We start from the raw sequence: 21,769 nt of genomic DNA, 5'->3' as shown, positions 1-21,769 counted from the left end.
AAGAAAAGGTGGCAAGAATATACAGAAGACCTGTATAGGAAGGATAACAATATCGGGGATAGCTTTGACAGTGTGGTCGGTGAGCTAGAGCCAGACATCCTGAAGAGTGAGGTTGAGTGGGCCTTAAGAAGCATTGCTAATAACAAGGCAACAGGAGACGACGGCATCCCAGCTGAACTGTTCAAAATCTTGCAAGATGATGCTGTCAAGGTAATGCATGCTATATGCCAGCAAATTTGGAAAACACAAGAATGGCCATCAGACTGGAAAAAATCAACTTATATCCCCATACCAAAAAAGGGAAACACTAAAGAATGTTCAAACTATCGAACAGTGGCACTCATTTCACATGCCAGTAAGGTAATGCTCAAGATCCTGCAAGGTAGACTTCAGCAGTTCATGGAGCGAGAATTGCCAGACGTACAAGCTGGGTTTAGAAAAGGCAGAGGAACTAGAGACCAAATTGCCAATATCCGCTGGATAATGGAAAAAGCCAGGGAGTTTCAGAAAAACATATATTTCTGTTTTATTGACTATTCTAAAGCCTTTGACTGTGTGGACCATAACAAATTGTGGCAAGTTCTTAGTGGTATGGGGATACCAAGTCATCTTGTATGCCTCCTGAAGAATCTGTATAACGACCAAGTAGCAACAGTAAGAACAGACCACGGAACAACAGACTGGTTTAAGATTGGGAAAGGAGTACGGCAGGGCTGTATACTCTCACCCTACCTATTCAACTTGTATGCAGAACACATCATGCGACAAGCTGGCCTTGAGGAATCCAAGGCTGGAGTCAAAATCTCTGGAAGAAACATTAACAATCTCAGATATGCAGATGATACCACTTTGATGGCTGAAAGTGAAGAGGAACTGAGGAGCCTTATGATGAAGGTGAAAGAAGAAAGTGCAAAAGCTGGTTTGCAGCTAAACCTCAAAAAAACCAAGATGATGGCAACCAGCTTGATTGATAACTGGCAAATAGAGGGAGAAAATGTAGAAGCAGTGAAAGACTTTGTATTCCTAGGTGCAAAGATTACTGCAGATGCTGACTGCAGTCAGGAAATCAGAAGACGCTTAATCCTTGGAAGAAGAGCAATGACAAATCTCGATAAAATAGTTAAGAGCAGAGACATCACACTGACAACAAAGGCCCGCATAGTTAAAGCAATGGTGTTCCCTGTAGTAACATATGGCTGCGAGAGCTGGACCATAAGGAAGGCTGAGCGAAGGAAGATCGATGCTTTTGAACTGTGGTGTTGGAGGAAAATTCTGAGAGTGCCTTGGACTGCAAGAAGATCCAACCAGTCCATCCTCCAGGAAATAAAGCCAGACTGCTCACTTGAGGGAATGATATTAAAGGCAAAACTGAAATACTTTGGCCACATCATGAGAAGACAGGACACCCTGGAGAAGATGCTGATGCTAGGGAGAGTGGAAGGCAAAAGGAAGAGGGGCCGACCAAGGGCAAGATGGATGGATGATATTCTAGAGGTGACGGACTCGTCCCTGGGGGAGCTGGGGGTGTTGACGACTGACAGGAAGCTCTGGCGTGGGCTGGTCCATGAAGTCACGAAGAGTCGGAAGCGACTAAACGAATAAACAACAAAACAAGATAAATAGATTGATTTAAGATCAAATATTCATAGGTATTTTGTACTGTCATAATAATCAAAGAGGTTTCATGTGATTTGGGGAGCAGAAGATAAAATTCATGAAGTTGTCCAACCCTTGAAAGAGAAGTAATAAGCACAATAAATACATAATGTAATACATATCTACATATCATATTTCAACAGCACAGTGCATAAAAAATGGGTTTTAATAACTTTAAAAAGGTTAGTTCCTTTGCTGAGCTTTAATATATGATATTAAGTTGAACAATTTGTTCAAGAACAACCATTTGAAAATATGCCCCCTTTTTGGCGTGTGTGATGAATGAATGGTGCACTTCTTACAGCTTTACATTATAGCTTGACTCGTGTGCCCTGAGTCTCTAGATTTTGTTTTGGAACTTTACAATCTCAGAGCCAAACTGGCATGATAGTAATGCCTCCTAGCACCTTACCATAGAATATTAATTTGGGGTATAGCACTAACAGAATGGTGAGATTTCTTATTTGCATGCTACAACAGAAAATGCAAGCAATTAAATAAGTTACATGCAAAAACACCGACATATTGCAGCAATTGCAGCTTTATTTTCCAAATGTAATACGGTGCCAGTAAGAGCACGCAATACACACAAATGTGCCCACACAAACACAGAGTCCAAAATCTCAAACTGCTCAAGTTTTCATATGCCATTCAAGCTCGCATTTCTGAAAAGAAACAGATCTTAATAAATTACCAAGCTTCTGAATATGTGTCGAGATCACATTTTCTTGTTCTTTCTCTCTCACACTATCAATCTTGTTGTAAAAACAACTTTCTGTGTTTACAGAGGAAAGGCTGGGCAGTTTCCCATCCAGGTAAACAAGATCTTGCTCTAGTAGTTTTATGCAAGAAAAATAGTCACAAAAACTGTATGAAAATCTGTTCCCCCATGTTCAAGCCCACTGCTGGATGTAACACACAGTTCATCTGGAAATAAGTAATATATAATAATATATTTCTATTTAAGATACAGAAACTGATTTTGAGTTGAAAGGGGCCATTTAGGCCACTGAATCCAAACCCCACTCCCTGTGCAGGAATCAAAATCAAAGCATCTCACATAACTGGCTTTCTAGCCTTTCCTTCAACTTCTTCAGTAACTGGTTCTACTGTCAAAGTGCACTTACAATTAGAAACTTTTTCCTAACCATCAACATTCTATTTGTTGCATTCTTGATTATAAATGCTAGTTTGCCTCTGACTTTTCAGTACTTGGTATTCTGATTGCCACACTTTACACACTATCATTTAAAATGTATGCCATTTAAAGGGATATATATTGCTTTTAAAGGCATTTTAAAAGACCCAGAACCAGGCACCAATCATGTTTATGATAAAAAAGAACACTGCAGAGAAAGAGAGAACATGCATGGAGGAATTTAATATATTTGATATCTGTATATTGTATCCAAGCAAGATTTTTGAAATAGTCCCCACTGGCTCCATCTTATGGAAAGGAATCAAGACCTTTCTCTGCAACCAGGTCTTTTAAATTGCTTAATAATGTCCTTAAGTTTATTGTTGTAATTTTTAAATTGGATTTAAAATATTTTGAGCACCCTGGTGGACAGGTGTATAGGAAGAACAAACTAAATAAATACACACACACCTTAAAAATACAGTTAAGAATCAGCTTTTTAACACCAATCAACTGGTCTTTTACCTCCATTAGCACCAACTGGGTAGAAGGGGGCTTCTTATTATATTCTGTTTCAGTTGCAAATATATACTTATATTTCAATCAAGTTTCAAAAGAATGGTAGATTACCATTCTTGAACTTTAGGCAAAATATATTTCGATGCTGTTTGGATAGTGTCAGCAATATGCTGGTCTGACATCCAAATCTAGTTCTGAATGAGCTTCAACATTCTCAACATTCTCTGCCATTTTTCCTCTTGAGTGGAATCACCATAGGACAAAATCAGCAGTTCTGTCTCTTGCAGCAAATGGGTCTAAGCCACAAAGAGTCATGTAATTCAGAAACAAACATGCTAGGAATAACCATGACTTTTAATGCTTGTAAAAGCTTTATAAAATAATGCACACATGTAAAATCTTCTCTCCCAACTTCCACAAAATTTTTTAGATAGAATTTAAAAAACACATATCTGTAATTATGTGCTTGCTTGCTGAGTATAGATACAGTAGATGAATAGATAATCAGATTACTATTTTCTTTTTTAGAAAACACATGATTTGCTTTTTGACTAGTCCTCATTCACTGACTCAACTATCTCACCCAATTTTAATAGATGTTCATTAGCTTCCCAAAACAGTTAATCTATATTAACTCTGTAGATTAACAGTTGTAGATTAACAGTTAATCTATAACTCTGAAAATATGCCTAAAATTACAATATAGTAAAGACCATTTTAAAGAAGTATATGTAAGTTTATGTCCATTATTTCTTGGTTTCTAAGTCACAAATGTGGATGATTGCACTGCAATTTAAATTTGAAGCAAAATTAATGTAATTTTAATGAAAACAGTATCAAATGTGTTAGTATGAAGGTTTCAGAAAATACATATTTGGGAATTTCAATCATCACATTTTGAGGAAAAGAAACAAATTGTAGACCAGTTTACCTATAATACTTAGCTGGAATTTCTTTAAATTTTCATCTTATGGTGACAAGGAAGTGGGCTGGTATGTGCTATTCTACTGTTCTTGCTTGAGTCCTTCTGCCAATAGAAATGGCTAACCTGTCCAAGGTTTGTTTAGCATGATATCCAAAAGGGATCCCTAGTTTGTTTCTGCCTCAATAAGCAGAATCATAAACCAGGAGTTTTACTTGCCATATAAATTTCTCATGTTAAGAGATGAACAAACTAGGGAATATGTTTCTGATATAAAGTTGGTTTAAAATCAATTACTATACTTTAAAGAGATGCCATGGTTTTTAAAATATAAAAACAAGGTCCTAAGACTTAAAATGTGAAAATGACTAGTTATACAGCTGGAAAAGATCCAAAAATCCTATACCCTGGAAAAGGAATGGCTTCAACCACAATCTGTGTGTTCCAGTGCACATTCCTGCAATATGCGTTCTATTAAAATGCTGAAATCTTGTTAGTTCTATAAGCTGTAAGTGACTTCAGATACAGGATTAAAATGGCACTTGGTACTAAGTCTTTGATCAAAGACTTGGACAAATTCCAAAATCATTTTGTGTAACTGTATAAAGGTATGCACTGGATAAACTCTGAATTAGGCTGATGAGTTAAACTCAAGTTAAAATTTGGACTATGTAGAAAAGAAAAAAAAATTGACGATATACAAACTGTCCTTATACTTGATACCCTGCTATTCGCAGCAGGATTTTTTGATGTAGTGAAAGTTTCCATGAAAATAGACAGAAATGATGATTGCAAAACCACTCTTTCTCTTTCAGCACTCTTTAGTTTCAGAGTGCACTACAACGCTCAATGCTCAAAAATAAATTGGTAGGGCCTTCAGAATCTTCTGGCAATGGAAACATAATGTTTTGATATAGCCAACAATGTTTCTCCACTTTCTCAGAATTAAGATTTGCAATTGATCTTTTAGAATAAGCTATTCAAAATGGCTGCACTGATTTTTTTTCTCACTCTGGCAAATAGGGAAATGGGGAAAAATTATCAAAGTTACACAAGGCCAACTAGAAAATAATATCTGAAAGATTTTCTTATACAAAATGCCACTGAATAAACTCTGCCATACAAAAAAGTTTTTCAAATAAAACTATTGGTGTAAAATATATTCTTTCAGGCTGTACTGAAATAGTTCCTATTTAATTGTAAAGAAATCCTAAGAAGGTTACAGCAGTGAAACATTAAAATTCTAAGGGCAACTAATAACATTAAAACTTTATAGCCCCAGATAGAATAATTTAGACAAAAACAACATGAACATATGTTTTGTGTAATAATAACAAACATTTATAGCTGTCAAGAGAGAAAAACACAGGTTTATGCACACCTTAATGGCGTGCATGGCTGAGCATGAGTATATTTAAAACATAATATATTACAAAATTGGCAGCAGGCATGACTCTTCTGGGTACTATGTTAAATCAATGAATAAATTACCAAAAGTGTGCTGTGGCTGTTTGGATGTGTAATTGAGCTTAACGTATGTAGTGTTATTTCAAAAGAAACTGTTCAAGGAGCTTCTGGTCCAATCCACAATGCATCTTTTTAAAGCTGTTTGCAAATAGCAATAAATGAAACTGTCTCACAGTAGGAAGGAAGTTTAGTTATATACACATTAGGCAAATGGGGAAAAAGTTAATTTTAATATGCTTTTCAAGAATTAAAAACAAACTAAAAACAGCAATAGTACTGGCTCAGAAAAATCAACATTTTACACTATGATTTAAACTTATTTTAATTAAGATTTGTTCTATATTCCAAGGTCCTTATGCCAAAGGACATCATGAAGAAACTTATGGAATACATTGAAGTATGCTATGCTGAAAATTTTGCAATGAGGTAAAAACTTAAATCTGAGTCTATTAATTCCCTAAATTTGGGGCAATAAAAACATAATCAATTCAGTTTTAAAGGGACTTACAAAGGGGTGGGGTAGGAAGTGCTGTATTTCCTAAATATCTGTATTTTAATTTTGGAAATGTCAAAAGAGACCAAAATTGACTTTGTAACAAGTCAACAGTATTAAAAAAAACCAGCCCATAATATCTGACCTACAACAAATCCCTGTGTAATTCAGGAACAGTTCATCTTACTTATTAAAACAGAGTTTATTTAATGAGAAAAATAACCATACCTTTTTCTGACTATTTTGCTGCTCTCATGCTGTCTTCTTTTTTATGGTACTTTCAGGTTAGAAATAACAAGAAGTAGAGATCCTAGGTAGATGTTTCTCAGGCTTTCAAGATCTTCAGTTATCTTTTGGAAATATCCTACTAAAATATTGTTTGCTTTAATTACTATTTCACATTAAGTAAACTCTGTCTTTCTTACTATTATAATATATAAATATTATAGAAAACTGTTGTCTCTGTTTCTTATAAGATAAAATATCACAGGGAACTTTTCATACACACGCAGTCCCTCTCCATCCCACCTTGGGATTACATGGAACAAGAAAGAGCACCTTTGTACCTATGGCACTCAATTATGGAATGCCCTTTTCCAAGCAACTGGGCTGGTGCCAATGTTTGTTTTGTTTTGTTTCACTCAGGATTTTGGCACTCAGTGACAGTAGTTGTAAATATTTTAACAAGCAAACCTATATATCAGAACGACTTTTTTTTTCTTTTTTACATTGTTACATACTGCAGGGTGAAAATGTGAAAAGCTCAGAGTCTACCAGGTTATCTCAGTGGTCCAGAATGAGCTGGGAATTCATAGGATCTCTGCAGCTGTTTGGGACAGAAGGCATGAAGTAGGCATTCTTCATTACCTTCCTGATATAATGAAGGGCGTTCATTATAGAGGCCTGGAACCCAGTGAGTTATGGAATTAAACATCTTTCACCAAAAAAGTCTACTTGTCATTTCTACCAAAATGTAAAGCATTTTGAAGTCAGACGGATATAAAATTCAGGATGTCTAAATAGATTTTTTTTTCTTCAAACAGTGTTTTACCTGCTTTTCCCTTTGCGCCCACCCTGGTGCAGAATAGCTATGTTTTATGTATTCTGCCGGGAGTAGAGCTAAAAGATTTCACAGATAAAAAGGTTGCTATATGATGTTATGCTGAAAGACTAAAACCGCCAAGAAAGAAAGAAAGAAAGAAAGAAAGAAAGAAAGAAAGAAAGAAAGAAAGAAAGAAAGAAAGAAAGAAGCAAGCTATACCTAACCAGGCAGACTATGAAAGTAATCAAAATCGTTTAAATAGCATCCAAATATGTAGAACCTAAATTTTGTTTCTATTTAAGGATATTGCTGTTCACATTAAGTTCCTTTTGCCCTCTATTACATAGATAATCTTTCTTCAGCATAACTGAAGAAACTGTACCAGCAAAAATTCAAATACTAACTGCTAATTAAAAACAACACTATTTATCAGGTGTTCGTTCATTCTATAGGTACAAAAATTTAACACACAAATGCCATAAAAGTGTGAAATGCTTTTGAAAAAAAGTGCAGCGACTTGCTAGTCACCAGTCAATGAAACAAAGAATACTTTTCATCTCCAGAAGTACAACATTATTCCAATGATATGACTGGTATGTATGCTTGTAAGAGAAAACAAATACAATATTTAACACAAATATGTATAAATATGCATGTAAAGATTTTAAATGCATTTTTCTATGCATTTTCTCCTTTAAAAAATCATTTATGAATATATAACCTAGTGTGATGTAGAACAAAATTGATTTAAGACAGTTTTCCCTGAACAAGTGGGGTGAAAAAATGAATGCCTGAATGCCTACTCACACAAAACTTTAGTCCTTATTATTCACCCAGCCATGAATTACCACAACAATCAATAACTTTAAAAAATGGACTAACAATGCAATGATAAATATTTAGTGATTAGAATCAAGGTAAACAATTACCTATTAAAGGTAAACAATTCTAAGGTAAAATTGTCTTCTGGAAGGAAATCAATTTTTAAAAAAATAGCTATCTGGAAGAACTTATTCTATACCACAAGTTGTAGTGATTGCTACCAGCACAGAAGATTTTTAAAAAAGTATTCAATAGATTCACAGATGATACAACTAAGAACGTCTACTAGTCATGCAAACTATATATTCGTTCTTGTATCGTAAGTAGTGTATCCCTTAGTGTCAACTAAGGGAAAACATAGGCAGAAGATGCTATATACCATGACCTGTGCATGGGCTTCCGATAGGTAAACCAATATTATTGATAATTTTTAAGATCTAGGTGTGATCTGCTACAATTGCTATGACAGCACATGCTCCATGAGAGGTGTGGATAACAGTGGGACAGAAGTAGTCAAAGGTAGCTATGAGCAGACAATTAGGAGCCAGGGCAGAAAAAAAGAAGATATATGACCATTATAGATATTATTGAAGTAGAAGCCTGCTCTAGGAATTTTTTTTTAAGATTTTTTATCCTGCCTTTATTATTTTTATAAATAACTCAAGGCAGACAACATACCTAATACTCCTTCCTCCTCCTATTTTCCCTATAGCAACAACCCTGTGAGGTGAGTTGGGCTGAGAGAGAGTGACTGGCCCAAAGTCACCCAGCCGGCTTTCATGCCTAAGGAGGGACTAGAACTCACAGTCTCCTGGTTTCTAGCATGGTGCCTACACTACACCAAACTTTTTTCAGTATTGGAAGTTGCTACCTTCCAGTACTGAATTTCTCCTTTTCTCCAGCATTCTTCAGGGAAAACCAGGGCTGTAATCTAGATTGGAAGAAGGCAATGGCAAATAACGTCTGTGTTGCTGCCAAAAAACCTGCAAGGACAAGTCCACAAAATCATTAAGAAATAAAGCTCAACTTGAAGGAGTCTTCACTTTTAATCTTTGCAATGGCCCTGTAAGAAAAGCTGGCAGCATTATGTACATTTTTCATGTGAAAAAAATGACAGCGCGTGAGAGAAACACCCAAGGATGCAGCAATGGAAGAAAGGAAGCAAGAGGAGAGTCTCCTCGTCTTTATTTCTGTACTTGCAGATTAGGCCCTATCTGTCTATCTCACTGGCACAAGGTATTATTTCTCAGCAAGCGATCCAGGCTCAAGCTAACACTGTCAGCATTAGCAGTTATTGTACCTCTTCCAATTCCAATAACATATCCTCAGATCTACCAATTGCTAGGTATGATAGGAGGCTACTCAAATGAGATTCTAGCTGGCTCTGTTACTGGGTATAAAGGGGTAATTTTAGTAACTCATAAGAGCAATCAAAACAAACATTTTGATGAACACAATTAGGCTGTGCATTTCTCAACTATCCTTTTCTTGTCCTTAACTTCCTTTTTCCCTTCCTGCCCCAAAGCTGATCTGTGTTGCTCTTCTATGTTTCCTATCCACTAAAAGCAGAAAAAGGTACTGTAGCAGTTTGTGTTCTTTGAAAGTGAGTCAAAAATTGTATCTTTGCATATGAATGAACATATGAAAAAGTAGGGAGTTTTGTACTCTACGGTTTTTGCCATGAATGTTTTAAATACCTGGGAATGCCCTTGCATGGCAGAGAAATCTGGTATCTTATTGAAGGCTGGATCTTGGTTTTCTGAATTCAACTGTCCTCTAACATTTCAGTCTAATGAATACATGAATACAATATGTAATGAGCTGGGGGAACTTTAAAAAGTTTAAAAGATTATCCATAGTTCTACTTTGAAAAAATTCCGTGTAGCTCAATATGGAGGGAAACTAGTAATATAGGTGAGCTTTCCAATTTGTTTTAAACCTTGAGTGATAAAATAAGGTCAGATAAAATAAGGTCCTAAATGAAGTCTTAGGACCTTGTTTTTGTATTTTTAAAACCATGGCATCTCTTTAAAGTATAGTAATTGATTTTAAGCCACCACTCTTTTATTATATAAACCATTATTATGAGAAATGATATGTCTGTTTTTTACTTCTACAATTTACAATGCAATGCTATTCCAAAATTAACCTCACAGAGTTCAAAGGGACTTACTTCCAAGTAAATGAGCAAAGAATTATAGCTTACTTAGAAATCATTGCTACAATTACTGCTGACCATAGTAGATTTATCATAATAGGAACCTTTGGAGATTAGAAGTCTAGAGTTGAAAAGCTTTTTAAATGAGCTAGGGAAAAGCAACATATCTACTCACATGGATGACATTTCTCTGTATTGATCAAAAGACCTAAATCAATTCATTCATATATTTTCAGTATCATAATGCTAAAGCACCCCAGAAGAAGCAGTGTAGCTTAAAACATCAAGATACATTAGAACCTCCAGCCATAGGCTAGCAGTTTGGAACTACAATTCAACCTTGCTTTTCTTTCAATTTTCTTAACCATTTCACTGTCCCTTGCTGAGATTTACCAATCAAGTTTAGCTTTTATAGATTGGGATCAATAGTTTGAACCTATGTGTATTGTGAACAAGATGAGTCAGGTAAACAGAAAGCATGTACTTTCACTATTTTTCTCAGAACACAACTACCCTAATTTTTAACTGTGGAAGTTCTTCCACTGTACATTTTAATAAAGGAGATTTTTTTCCTCCATTTTTCTTATATGAAATTGTACTCTCCCTACCCTCAGAATGGAAGTAATCATATAAGGTAAAATTATTCATTGCATGAATGAATTCTAATTGATTAAATATTTTCAAACAGCAATATTCTCTCTACCCTGCCTAAATCATGTAAATCTTAATACCATGAACAATCCCATATCCATAGGAGATTCCATAATAATGCTGTATTTTTGTAGTTGTGGAATCCTTATTTTTATTTTCAAGGGGTTAGGAACCCCTCCAAGCATATCAAAGAAGCCCACATTGCTGGGTATAGTAGTCCTGTTAGGCACACTCATTCTCTTATAACTATAAACTTCGATGCATATGAAAATTTTAGATAAACTATAAACGTTGATGCTTATGAAAGAGCAATATTTATAGAAAGTAGCAGAAAACAAGAAGTTACATAAATATGACTAAAGAGGAGGAAGGAGGGAGGGAGGGAGGAAAAAAAGCAAGCATGCAAAACACATATAATCCATCAAGCCATTTTGATAACACCAGTACTGCATTCTTCCTTGAGATCACAGTAGATTTAATTACATGGAGGCTGTTTAGGCAATGTAAATTAAATTAGTGTTTAGTAATACTAAATCATAAGATAAAGAGCCTAACCTCCCTCCCTCTACCTATGGAACAATTGAGAGGTGTTTGTTTCCTCCCCTTTGTCATTAACCACAGTTCCTTGTGCAAACCGAAGTATGGTATAACATTTTGTCCAAATGTAGTCTGTGCTTTGCAATATACGCATTATGTTTCTTTTTCTTAAAAAAATTCTTGCCAGTAAATCGGTTACCACCATTAGCTGTACTAAGAATAAATGACACCATAAGTGATGGAAAAGAACAAAAACTCAAAACAAAAACAAAACAAATCAAATAGATATCCCTGTAAGAAACATAAAGAAAAGAAGCTTCTGCTTATTAAATGATATCCCTGCTGTTACTTCCATCAAAACACTGAAAGCTACTTTATGATATCAGATTATTAATTCATCCTCCTCAGAATTCTCTACATTGGCTTGCAGGAGATTTCAAGGACTTCATCTTCCCTAGTAGTAAGGCCACAGACTGAACCTGGGACCTTTTACATGCAAAGCTTATAGGGTGCTCTACCACTGAGTTATTTCTTGAGTGCCTCAGCCTCTGCAGAATTACTGAAAATCCCGTGTTCTCTTTCCAGGCAGAAGGAAATAATGGATTGGGGGTGGGGGGCAGAGAGCAATGCTGAGGAGGAAGTGATGGGGAGAATGTTTGGTCTACCAGCTAAAAAATAGGTAATCTTTTCCTACAAGAAGAATGCAACTTTCTTAATGGATTCAGTGAAACAAGATTATTATATATGCTCTTTGTTGTTAAATAATTATAAAACGCATTTCTTTTATAATGAAATTCAACTTTTTAATAAAAGTCATTTCCAAAATATTGATACTGATATATATGTTTCCCATCATTTTTCTAAGTGAATAGTCCTTTCTGTCTATTTCCCTTTGTCATATTTAAAGGTCAAAGGACAGGATATGTTGTAAGTGAAAGTCTTTCTAATTTGAGAAAAAAAAGTTTTCTGAAACAAATGTATCCCAAATTCTACTTCCAGTTGTGAATAAGAAAAATACCTGCAACATAATAGAAGGCACAATTGTATATGCAAAGACTGAGTCCCTGAAAGTAAATGCTTCTAATATATTTCTAAAACTGCAATTTTTTTGCCCTCCCTATAGACTTATAAAAAGACCCTATGGTAGCATGGAAAACATTCCTAAAAACTCCTAAGGGAAAAGTTTTCTAGAGACTTTGAAATTCTTACTATTTCTGGTTTCTTTAGAGATTTGTAACATCAGCTCTCCACTGCTGTCTCTGAACAAGGTGAAAAAAGAAAGAAAGGAAAGAAAAATCCCCCCTAGATATATTTCTTAGATTTTCTATTTTGCTTCACAGGCTTCTTATCGGCTTGATAGTAAATATATGTGGAAATTGAGAGGAATTTTTCTTATTATCTTCCTTATTTTTTCTCATTCTACTAAAATGCAGGGAGGGAAAACACTTTCACAAGCCTTGGCAGTCATTAGCAGTTTAAACTTATATAGTGCTGACAGAAAGAAAAGAGAATTAATTAATATACATTAAAGTAATGGAATTACCTATGGAAATCCATTTCTGTGCTCTGAGTTTCTCAGATAAACAGCATACTAGAATCTTACAGCCAAAGGACTGGCTGTTTAATAAAAATCAACACATATCGTGAATTCAGAAAAAGGCTCCTGCAGAGAGAAGTGCTCTTTCTATCAGCAGGAGGCTTTTGATGCACAGGAGATTTTCCTCTAGCTGAAAGAGGGAGGTGATGATCTTTATCAATTCCTCCTTCCCCTGCAGTTCCCTATCTCCCACCCAAGATGTCTTCCAAAGGACCAAGGGAATCTTCTACAGCAGGGTTTCCCATGCTGACTGGTGAATTCTGCGAGTTGAAATCCACACATCTTCAAGCTGCCAAGGTTGAGAGACCCTGTTCTAGAGCAACAGATGAGTTGCAAAGCAAGGCAGAATCAGCAAAAAAATTGCTTCTTGTTTTCTGACCATTTGCTCATGCTGAACAGCGCTCTGCCTGGACACACACTCACTGGCAGATTAAAACTATGCATCCAGGCCCTAGCATTTAACTGCCTCCCTATTAAATAGCCAGTCACAAAGCTACAATGACAGCCGAAGCCAGAACTGAAACAGTTCCCCTCATATTGTCTTCTGGTACCTTGAACAACCATTTCCTTTTAGCTAGCCCATCTTTTGATCCACTTACAATTCCTTCTCTGTCAGATTCAGCAGCATAATCTCTGAGCTAAATTCTCTAAGCGAAATTTCAGATGAGTCTTAATCAGTTACTTGTTATTTTATATATTTTTTAAAAAAGAACTTGGAAAGAAACACCTTGGGCACTTTAGTATTTACTGGGAATTTCACAAGAAGAGTACATTTCTGTTGGTTCAGATAGATCCTCACTAGTATTTCTATTTATTGATTTAAAATATTTAAAAGACTGCCCTTCTCACTATTTGTGACTCTGGTGGCCAAAAAAGCAAAATATCAAAGAGTAAATACAATACAAAAGCCAAAAACTCAATAAAATAAAAAATGTAATAGAGCTGATGGTAAAACCATACATATATATCACACAATGTGCTTATGTACCATCCTGGCCCAATGCATGGGAGAAAAGCCAGGAAGACCAACTGGATCAGAGCCATCTGAACCCAAGCAGGGAGCTTGTTCCAAAGGACAGGCACAGCAACAGAGAAGGCACACCTCCTAGATCTCATTAGGTGGCATTGTTTTAGAAATAGGGAGACCTGGAGCATGCCTACCCTGTGCAACCTTGTGGGATGGGCAGAGATGATTGAGGAGAGGTGGTCATACAATTAATCCAGTCCTGTGCCATATAGGGCAGTATTTAGTATTCTCCACCATGCCAGGTGGAGGGATACCAGGGATGCCCGACTCAGATATAGAAACTATTAATGCAATAGTTCCAGTCCTATTTACTTATTTACTAAGTGTACCTAGCTCTAGTTCTGTTGCTTGTTCCTTTGATTTTTTTATCAGTGAAGTTCTTCATAGCTCTATCCTATTTCTTTGTGTAATATCTCTATTCTAAGGCTGCTAAGAGAGGTCTTTCAGGGTTTGAGACTTGGATCACATTGATATGCAAATGATGCTCAACTCTTAACTTTCTGTTTCAACTGATGCTAGTTGAAATTTAGGGGTCCTGAACCCTTGTTAGGAAGAAATGAGAGACTAACTATGGGTGAATACCCTCAGCCTAGCCTTGACAAGAAAAGGTCCTGCTGATTAGTAAACAATCTAATTCAGAATTGATAATACAATATACAATCATCTTGATGAGAAATTGGACAGCTCTGATGATGGAAGACTGGAAATTCAGAAATTCTACTATCCATATACCAAAAAAGTAGAAGAAGAAAGAATTAATATTAACATTCACTTCCAGATTTGTTTTAATCTCTTATATTGTAAAAGAAACTAATTTATTTAGACCAAGTCTGGAATATACTCATATAAAGAGTATGAAATAACTTGTCAGATAACTTTGATAAAAGAGGGGAAGTCAACAGTCAAACTCTTTTTATATTCTGGTATACCAGGATGATAAAATACATAGTTTAAAGAAAATCTCAGTAGACAAACAATTTGTTTAAAAGACCAATCTTTAAAGAGTGCAAGAAAATCAAAAGTCCATCTGGTATTGAAAATGCAGTGAAAGATGTAGAACCAAGTAGAAGAAGAGTCAAAAATGGCACCCACCAGAGTCTACAAATGCAGCTCATTTTAAATAAATAAAGCAACCCCTAATGTAGAGAGATGTAAGGTTGTAAGGGAGGGAATATCTAGGCCTTTAATCAGTGCTTTAACCTGAGTATGGAAATGGAAGCCAGCATACCAAATAATATGCTTTCTTAATTGACTGAATTATTCAGATCCAGTTATATTTTTAGAGGCGGCTCAATGTACACACATTGCAGTGGTAATTGTGTCCAACCTATTGGATTCATGTAAAACCATTCAGTTTGCTATATGAACTAATTATTTTGCTGTCTAATCTGATTTCAGTTTCTTTATCTTCCTCTGGCCCTTACAAACCTTACTATTAATTCAAGGTTCAGTTTATGATCTGTTTCTAATCCCCAGTCAACAAATAAGTGAAGTTTTAATCCCAGCCCAACTGATTGGCTGTACACTCTATAGGTCTCCAACTAATGAGGTTTCTGTGCTACCACACTAAGCCAAACAAAAGCCTTCATCTCTATGGGTGCAATAAAACATAAATGGCATTTTGTTTTAATTCTGCAAAGGATTTAGAGCAGTGTTTCTGAACCTCAGCAACAGTAAAATGCGTGGATATGCTGACTGGGAAATTCTGGAAGCTGAAGTCCACACATGCTGAGATTGACAAACACTGATTTAGAGGATTCAAATAATGTGTATAAAGTCTCAATAATGTCCTATAATTTCCCTTAGAGGAACCAAACTGTTTTTTGTTCCTATCTGGTACAAGACTGTTGTGAAAGCACTAGGAAACAGTGATCATCATGCTATTACATTTAGCACTACATGCAATCAGAACCTACCAGTAGGGTCCAACACCACAGTAATATTTGACTGCAAAAGAGGAAACTACTCAAAAAATGAGGAGTTAGGGGGAAAAAAAGCCTGAAAAGTCGTGAGAACAAAATCTCTTTATATTGTTTATAGGTTCTCTGAACAATAGATGCCCAATTAGAATGTTTTCTACAATGCAAAAAACCATGGAAGAGGCCATCATGGCTTTTTAGTAAAGGCCAGAAAGCTGTAAAATTTAGAAGGCTTCCTTCAAAAGGCTGCCTTCCATCATAAGAACAAGAACAAAGAGGAACACACACTTTGGCAAAAAAAGAGTGAATGAGTGGGTGGAAAGTGATCTCAAGGAAGCAAAAAACACACAGGGAAACATTAGGAATTTTTAAAAAAAATATACTCATAGCAGAAAACTGGGTAAGGAAGTGGCAAGATCATTAGACAACCAAGGTGTAGAAGGGATGCTTAAGGGGAGATTGTAGAACTAAATGAATACTTCTGTCATGAGTAAGGATGGCAAGCAGGGGGCTCCCATCCAGACTGTCAAGCGCATGCGTAGCACTGAGGAATTGGTCAGCCATTCAAAGAGACACAGATCGGGACCGCCTTAACCTTTGGGGTTTATATGTCTGGGTTTTCCCACGCTTCTTCAGTTTGTTAGGATTCCTGTTATGTACTAGCAATACACATTAGAGACCAGTTCCTTGTCTCAGCGTGTTTCCTGGCTGTTAGGACAACTTCCATCTATTGTTACTACAGAAGATACAGGACAGACATCAGAGCCTGTATTCACTTTTCAAGGAGAGAATTGGAACAACCAAAGCAAGGTGAGATAACAAAATGTATCTTAGAAAATCCATAGTTACAATTTACCAGCTGCTGATGTTATTCACCCAATAGTTCTTAAGGAAAGAACTTTAAGAATGTGAAATTATTGACCTACTAGAAACAGTATGTAACTTGTCCCTGAAATCAAGCTCACAGATTGGAAGATAGTTAATGTGACATTTTTTTAAAAAAAAAAAGGGATCCAAGAGAGATCCAGGAAATTATAGGCCAGTTGGCTTAATGTTTTCCAGGCAAATTGGAAGAAATGGAATTTTTTTAAAAAATGGCTTAAAGAAGAACAAATCTTGAGGAAGGACCATGAGCATAGATTTATAAAAGTAAATCCTGTCTTACCAGCCTTTTAGAGTTTTTTGGGAGTATCAATACACATGTGGGTAGACTTTGTATACTTGGGTTTTCTAAAAGCCTTTGATAAAGTTCCTCAACAAAGACTCTTGACTGTACTTAGCAATCTTAGAATAAAAGGAGCTGTTCTTTTATGAATTGCTAATTGGTTAAAAATCAGAAAATAAAAAATAGGAATAAATGGGCAATGTTTGCCTCAGAGGAGGGAAATGAGAAGCAGAGATCCTCAAGGATCTGTATGGTTTATAAATGATCTTGACTTAGGGGTAAGCAGTATGCTGGCCAGCATGCAGATAATATCAAACTTTTTCCAAATAGTTTGTATGGTTTGTGTAAAAAGAAACAAACCAAAAGTAAATGTGAAGAATTCCAGAAGGATTGTTCTAAACTGGGCGAATAGTCAACCAAATAGCAATAGCAATTTAATCTAAACGAGTGTAAAATGATGCACGCTGGAGCAAAAATCCCTAATTTCATATACATACAGATGTATGGAGACTTTGGACTTGAGCAGTTTGGTTCGGAGTTTTGTTTTCCTTTTTTCAGCTTGTCTTAGAGATGTAGTCTTGATGGTGGTTGTCAGCCTTTTTGTGTGTTCTGGGGTCATGGTTTGTTCCAGTTGCTCCTTGAGGTTATCTATGGTGTGCTGGTATTTTTTTAGTCTGAGGTGAGTGTCCATGATCATTAGTCATATCATTTTTCAGCCACATTGGAGGCTTTGTCTCCAAAGACTGGATGGATGGATGGATGGATGGAGATTTTGTCTGAAACTACCCTGGAAAAAGATCTTGGGATCCTAATGGATAGCTCAGTGAAAATGTCAAATGTATAATGCCCTTAAATTAATGTATTGTATATCTATACAATATATTATCTATATCTGGAGTACTGCATACAGTTCTTGTTCCCACTTTTGAAAAGGGGTATAATACAGCTAGGAAAATGTATAGGGAGGGTTATTACAATTACAAGGGTGATTAGTGGCCTCAAACATCTCTGCCATGAGAAAAAGCTAGAAAGTTTGGGATTCTTTAGTTTGGAAAGAAGGTAATAGAGGGAAGTTATGACTGAGGCATATCTGAGGAGAGTGCAAAAGCTGGCTTGAAACTCAACATTAAAAAAATCTAAGATCATGGCATTTGGTCCCATCACTTCCTGGCAAAGAGAAGGGGAAGAAATGGAAGCAGTGACAGATTTTATTTTCTTGTGCTTCAAGATCACTGCAGACGGTGACTGCAACCATGAAATTAAAAGGCACCTGCTCCTTGGGAGGAAAGCTATGGCAAACCTAGACAGCATATTAAAAAGCGGAGACATCACCTTGTTGACAAAGGTCCATATAATCAAAGCTATGGTTTTCCTAGTAGTAATGTATGGCTCTGAGAGTTGGACCATAAGGAAGACTGAGCACTGAAGAATTTATGCTTTTGAACTGTGGTGCTGGAGAAGACTCTGGAGAGTCCCTTGGACTGCAAGGAGGCCATATCAGTCAATCCTACAGGAAATTAACCCAGACTGTTCATTGGAAGGACAGATACTGAAGCTGAAGCTCAAACACTTGTGTTGTGAGATTAAGGAGTTTTCATCATGTCTTCTGACTGCCAGTTGGCGTTCGTGGATGACACATAATCTCACAACACATGGACAGACTCAACCGTACTTTCAGCTGGGAAAACGTGAGCATCCTAAACCAAGCCAAATCCAAAACCCCCAGAGAATTCCTGGAAGCTTGGCACCCAGACAAAGCAGCCATCAACAGACACACAGAAGTAAACATATTTACATACCATTCAAAAGAGACAATAGAAAAGCCAAAAGACCAGTACACTCCCTTGCCAGCAATCAACACCCAGAGATACAAAAATCAACACTAGGATTAACACCAGATGAACCATCAAACAGCACAATACACCCTAATCAAGGAACTATTAATTCAGTCAATCAACCAAGCAGCAAACAACAGCCCAGTCAAGGAACTCCCAGGGAAAGAACAACACCTCCACCAACACAAGCTGTACAAACCATGGTATATAAATAGAGAGCAAGGCCCACTCCCTGTTCGCACTGAAGATGTTGCCTAGTCTGGCAATGAAATGTCTGCAGGAAAACAACAAGGCTCAGAGAGCACCAAGGACTCCACAGGAGAAACTGTTTCTGATTCCTTATTTCCATGAAGTCAGAGTGGTCCCTGTGCATTGGACTACCTTTCTCCTGGAAATTCAATTGGTTCTAACATTGAAGCAGTTTAAGGCAGAGCAATTCTGAAGGGCTTTTAAAAATTAGTTATTAAATGGCCCCATATTATGAATTTGCTTTGTGTGTTGTTCCCTTTTTAGATAAAATGTTGCTTGATTATTATTCTTACTGTATCATGGAGGTTTTATGTATTCACTGTAAATCTTTTATACTTGTTTTCTTGTGTAACCATCTTATGACTACAGCAGTATAGACAGTCAGTAAATAAATAATTAATAAAGGTGAAATTATTAGCTACATCAGGACTAATAATATTAACAGCATTTAAGTAATTACATTTTTTTCCCCTGGTTTTGTCTATTTTTTGTTTGTTTGTTTTGGTCCTGGCTCTGTTTACTTTGTCAGCATTGCCCATAATGTGCCATTCTAGGGCCAAAATTGACTCTCAGCTGGGAAAAAAGTTATCTCTACCTTAACCTCCTTAGCAGCAGGTACTTGCAACCAAAAGGACACAAAGAAATCAGCATCTAAGGATGAAATTCTGTCTACCTGCCAAAATGACACTGATGGCAGAATGGATTTCTTGTCCCCTCTCCTGTGTGTCATCAGATCCACTCTAACATTTGGAGGAATCAAAGAACTATTAAGCAGGCAAGAGGTTGGCTTATATGACATTAACTATTACCTCAAGCCAGAAACCAATCTTGATGCCATTATCTAATCATGAAAATCATCAACAGAGATGGAGCATAATATTAATCCCCCCCTTAGAGCTTTCTGTATACATTCTTTTCCTGAAGTATTTAGCCTATTGGATAGTCCCTGTGACATCACTGTGATGAATGGCATAAATTACATCACAGGTCTGTTAAAGAAAATAAAAATAATCCAAGGCTAGCAATTACTGCATCATTGCTCTCAACATTTCCACAATCTTTTTTTATTTCTTTTAATAATGTGTGCTTCCCTTAGAGTTATATTACTTTTTCCCTCTTTTGAAAAAAAAAAAAGAAATAAAAACATTCTTTTGCCAGAGCAAAGAATTCGTCTTGCAGCAAGTTTCCTGTTTCCTCCATCAACATATTCTAGCATAGGAACAAGGGGGAGGTGGCTTTCATTGTCCCAAAGAAGACCTCAGTAAGCGGATTTAGATATCAATACATTAATGATATGTATTCAACACATGCACCATTATGGAAGGCTTAAATTCCAAGCAAAAAAGATTTGTGGCAAAGCATATGACCTTCTCCCCACTGCAATGGCCATCCCCTAATTAGGCAATGCATCTGATAGTCATTAACAGGAATGAGATAATGAATCACTTTCTCTCTTCTTTGTTAATTTGTTGTAACCAAGCGGCTAATGGATGTCAGAGCTGAGTGATTGCACTGATTATAGTGATTTATAGTTGCAACAAAACAATTTAAAACCATTCTGATTATTCATGTTAAAGATACTTTATGTTTTGTTTACTAAATATTTTACATCCCCTTCCCTGCCCCTCACAGACTTCCACAAGGAGAAGTTTGTCTAAAAGATGTAAAAAGTTTCTGCCTTTTAAAATGGATATTGTTTCAGAAAGACACATTTTATTTTGTTTATAAAATTTTTACCCAGTAGAAATGAAAAGCCTTAGGGTGGAAAGAAAACTTCAGTGCAGCCTAGTTCAAAAGGAGGCTGAAATAAGAGGAAATAAGACAAACTTCAAGCCACTTACCTTGGGGCTCTCAGTCCCTTCCTCATCCTCTGCAGACACATCAGTAGCCAGTATCTCCGCTTTGATGATACGCAGAGCCCTAAGAATCCAGCTGTGTTGTCGTTTGATTTGTTTCTGTAGTTCCTTCCATTGACTTGCAATCATCTGCAGTATGTCCTTCAGTCCTTCTCCAAAATGAGAGAAAGAAATTAAGTCGTACATTCAACTTTATCTTTTGAAGAACCTCATTTGTTAAAGGCAAGAATTCTTAGGGGAAATAAAAATCCTTTCACCTTAAATATTCTGGCATTCTTTACAGAGAAATCTGATCAGGAATTCTAACATACTGGCACTGCAAACAATATGATAGGATCAAAACATGACACACGGACAGCATGTTAAGTAGTGACTGAAGTCAGAAAAGAAAAATAGTGTTTAATCTGGGATTCATATGAAACAGTAGAAAAATCCATCCTATGGCCTGCCATTTAGAACAGATATTTGTTGATACTCATCTTCAAGGAAAAGTAATTACTTATATGGTCAGTTTCTGACACCATGGTACAGTTTTATATGCTCTAGGGAGGTATGCAGGTCAACTGTATAATTTGAGGGTGGAGCTATTTTAGGTTCTAGACAACCAGGTAGAGAAGTTACAGAATTCAACTGAAATACACTAAAATCTTCCAGATCCTTCATCTTATTGAGGAAAAAACAAAACAAAAAAATCAAACCAAAATAAAGCTGGCAAT

General features: G+C 36.3%; 1 protein-coding gene across 2 annotated transcripts in view; it reads right to left on the bottom strand.

The window, feature by feature from the left end:
- Window positions 1-21,769, bottom strand: part of AKAP6 (A-kinase anchoring protein 6) — a 258,121-nt gene that overhangs the window by 134,957 nt on the left and 101,395 nt on the right. Inside the window, exon 7 of one of the 2 annotated variants that reach the window (XM_063290024.1) lies at window positions 21,039-21,205. In XM_063290024.1, coding sequence (XP_063146094.1) covers window positions 21,039-21,205 — 167 coding nt within the window. The remainder of the gene's footprint in view (window positions 1-21,038; window positions 21,206-21,769) is intronic. The other variant, XM_063290025.1, reaches the window with a different exon arrangement.

Source organism: Candoia aspera, chromosome 1 (assembly GCF_035149785.1).
Source record: "Candoia aspera isolate rCanAsp1 chromosome 1, rCanAsp1.hap2, whole genome shotgun sequence".
NCBI classification, from domain to species: Eukaryota; Metazoa; Chordata; class Lepidosauria; order Squamata; family Boidae; genus Candoia; species Candoia aspera.
Note: the sequence above shows the minus strand (reverse complement) of the source record. Positions and strands in the feature narration are given on the sequence as shown.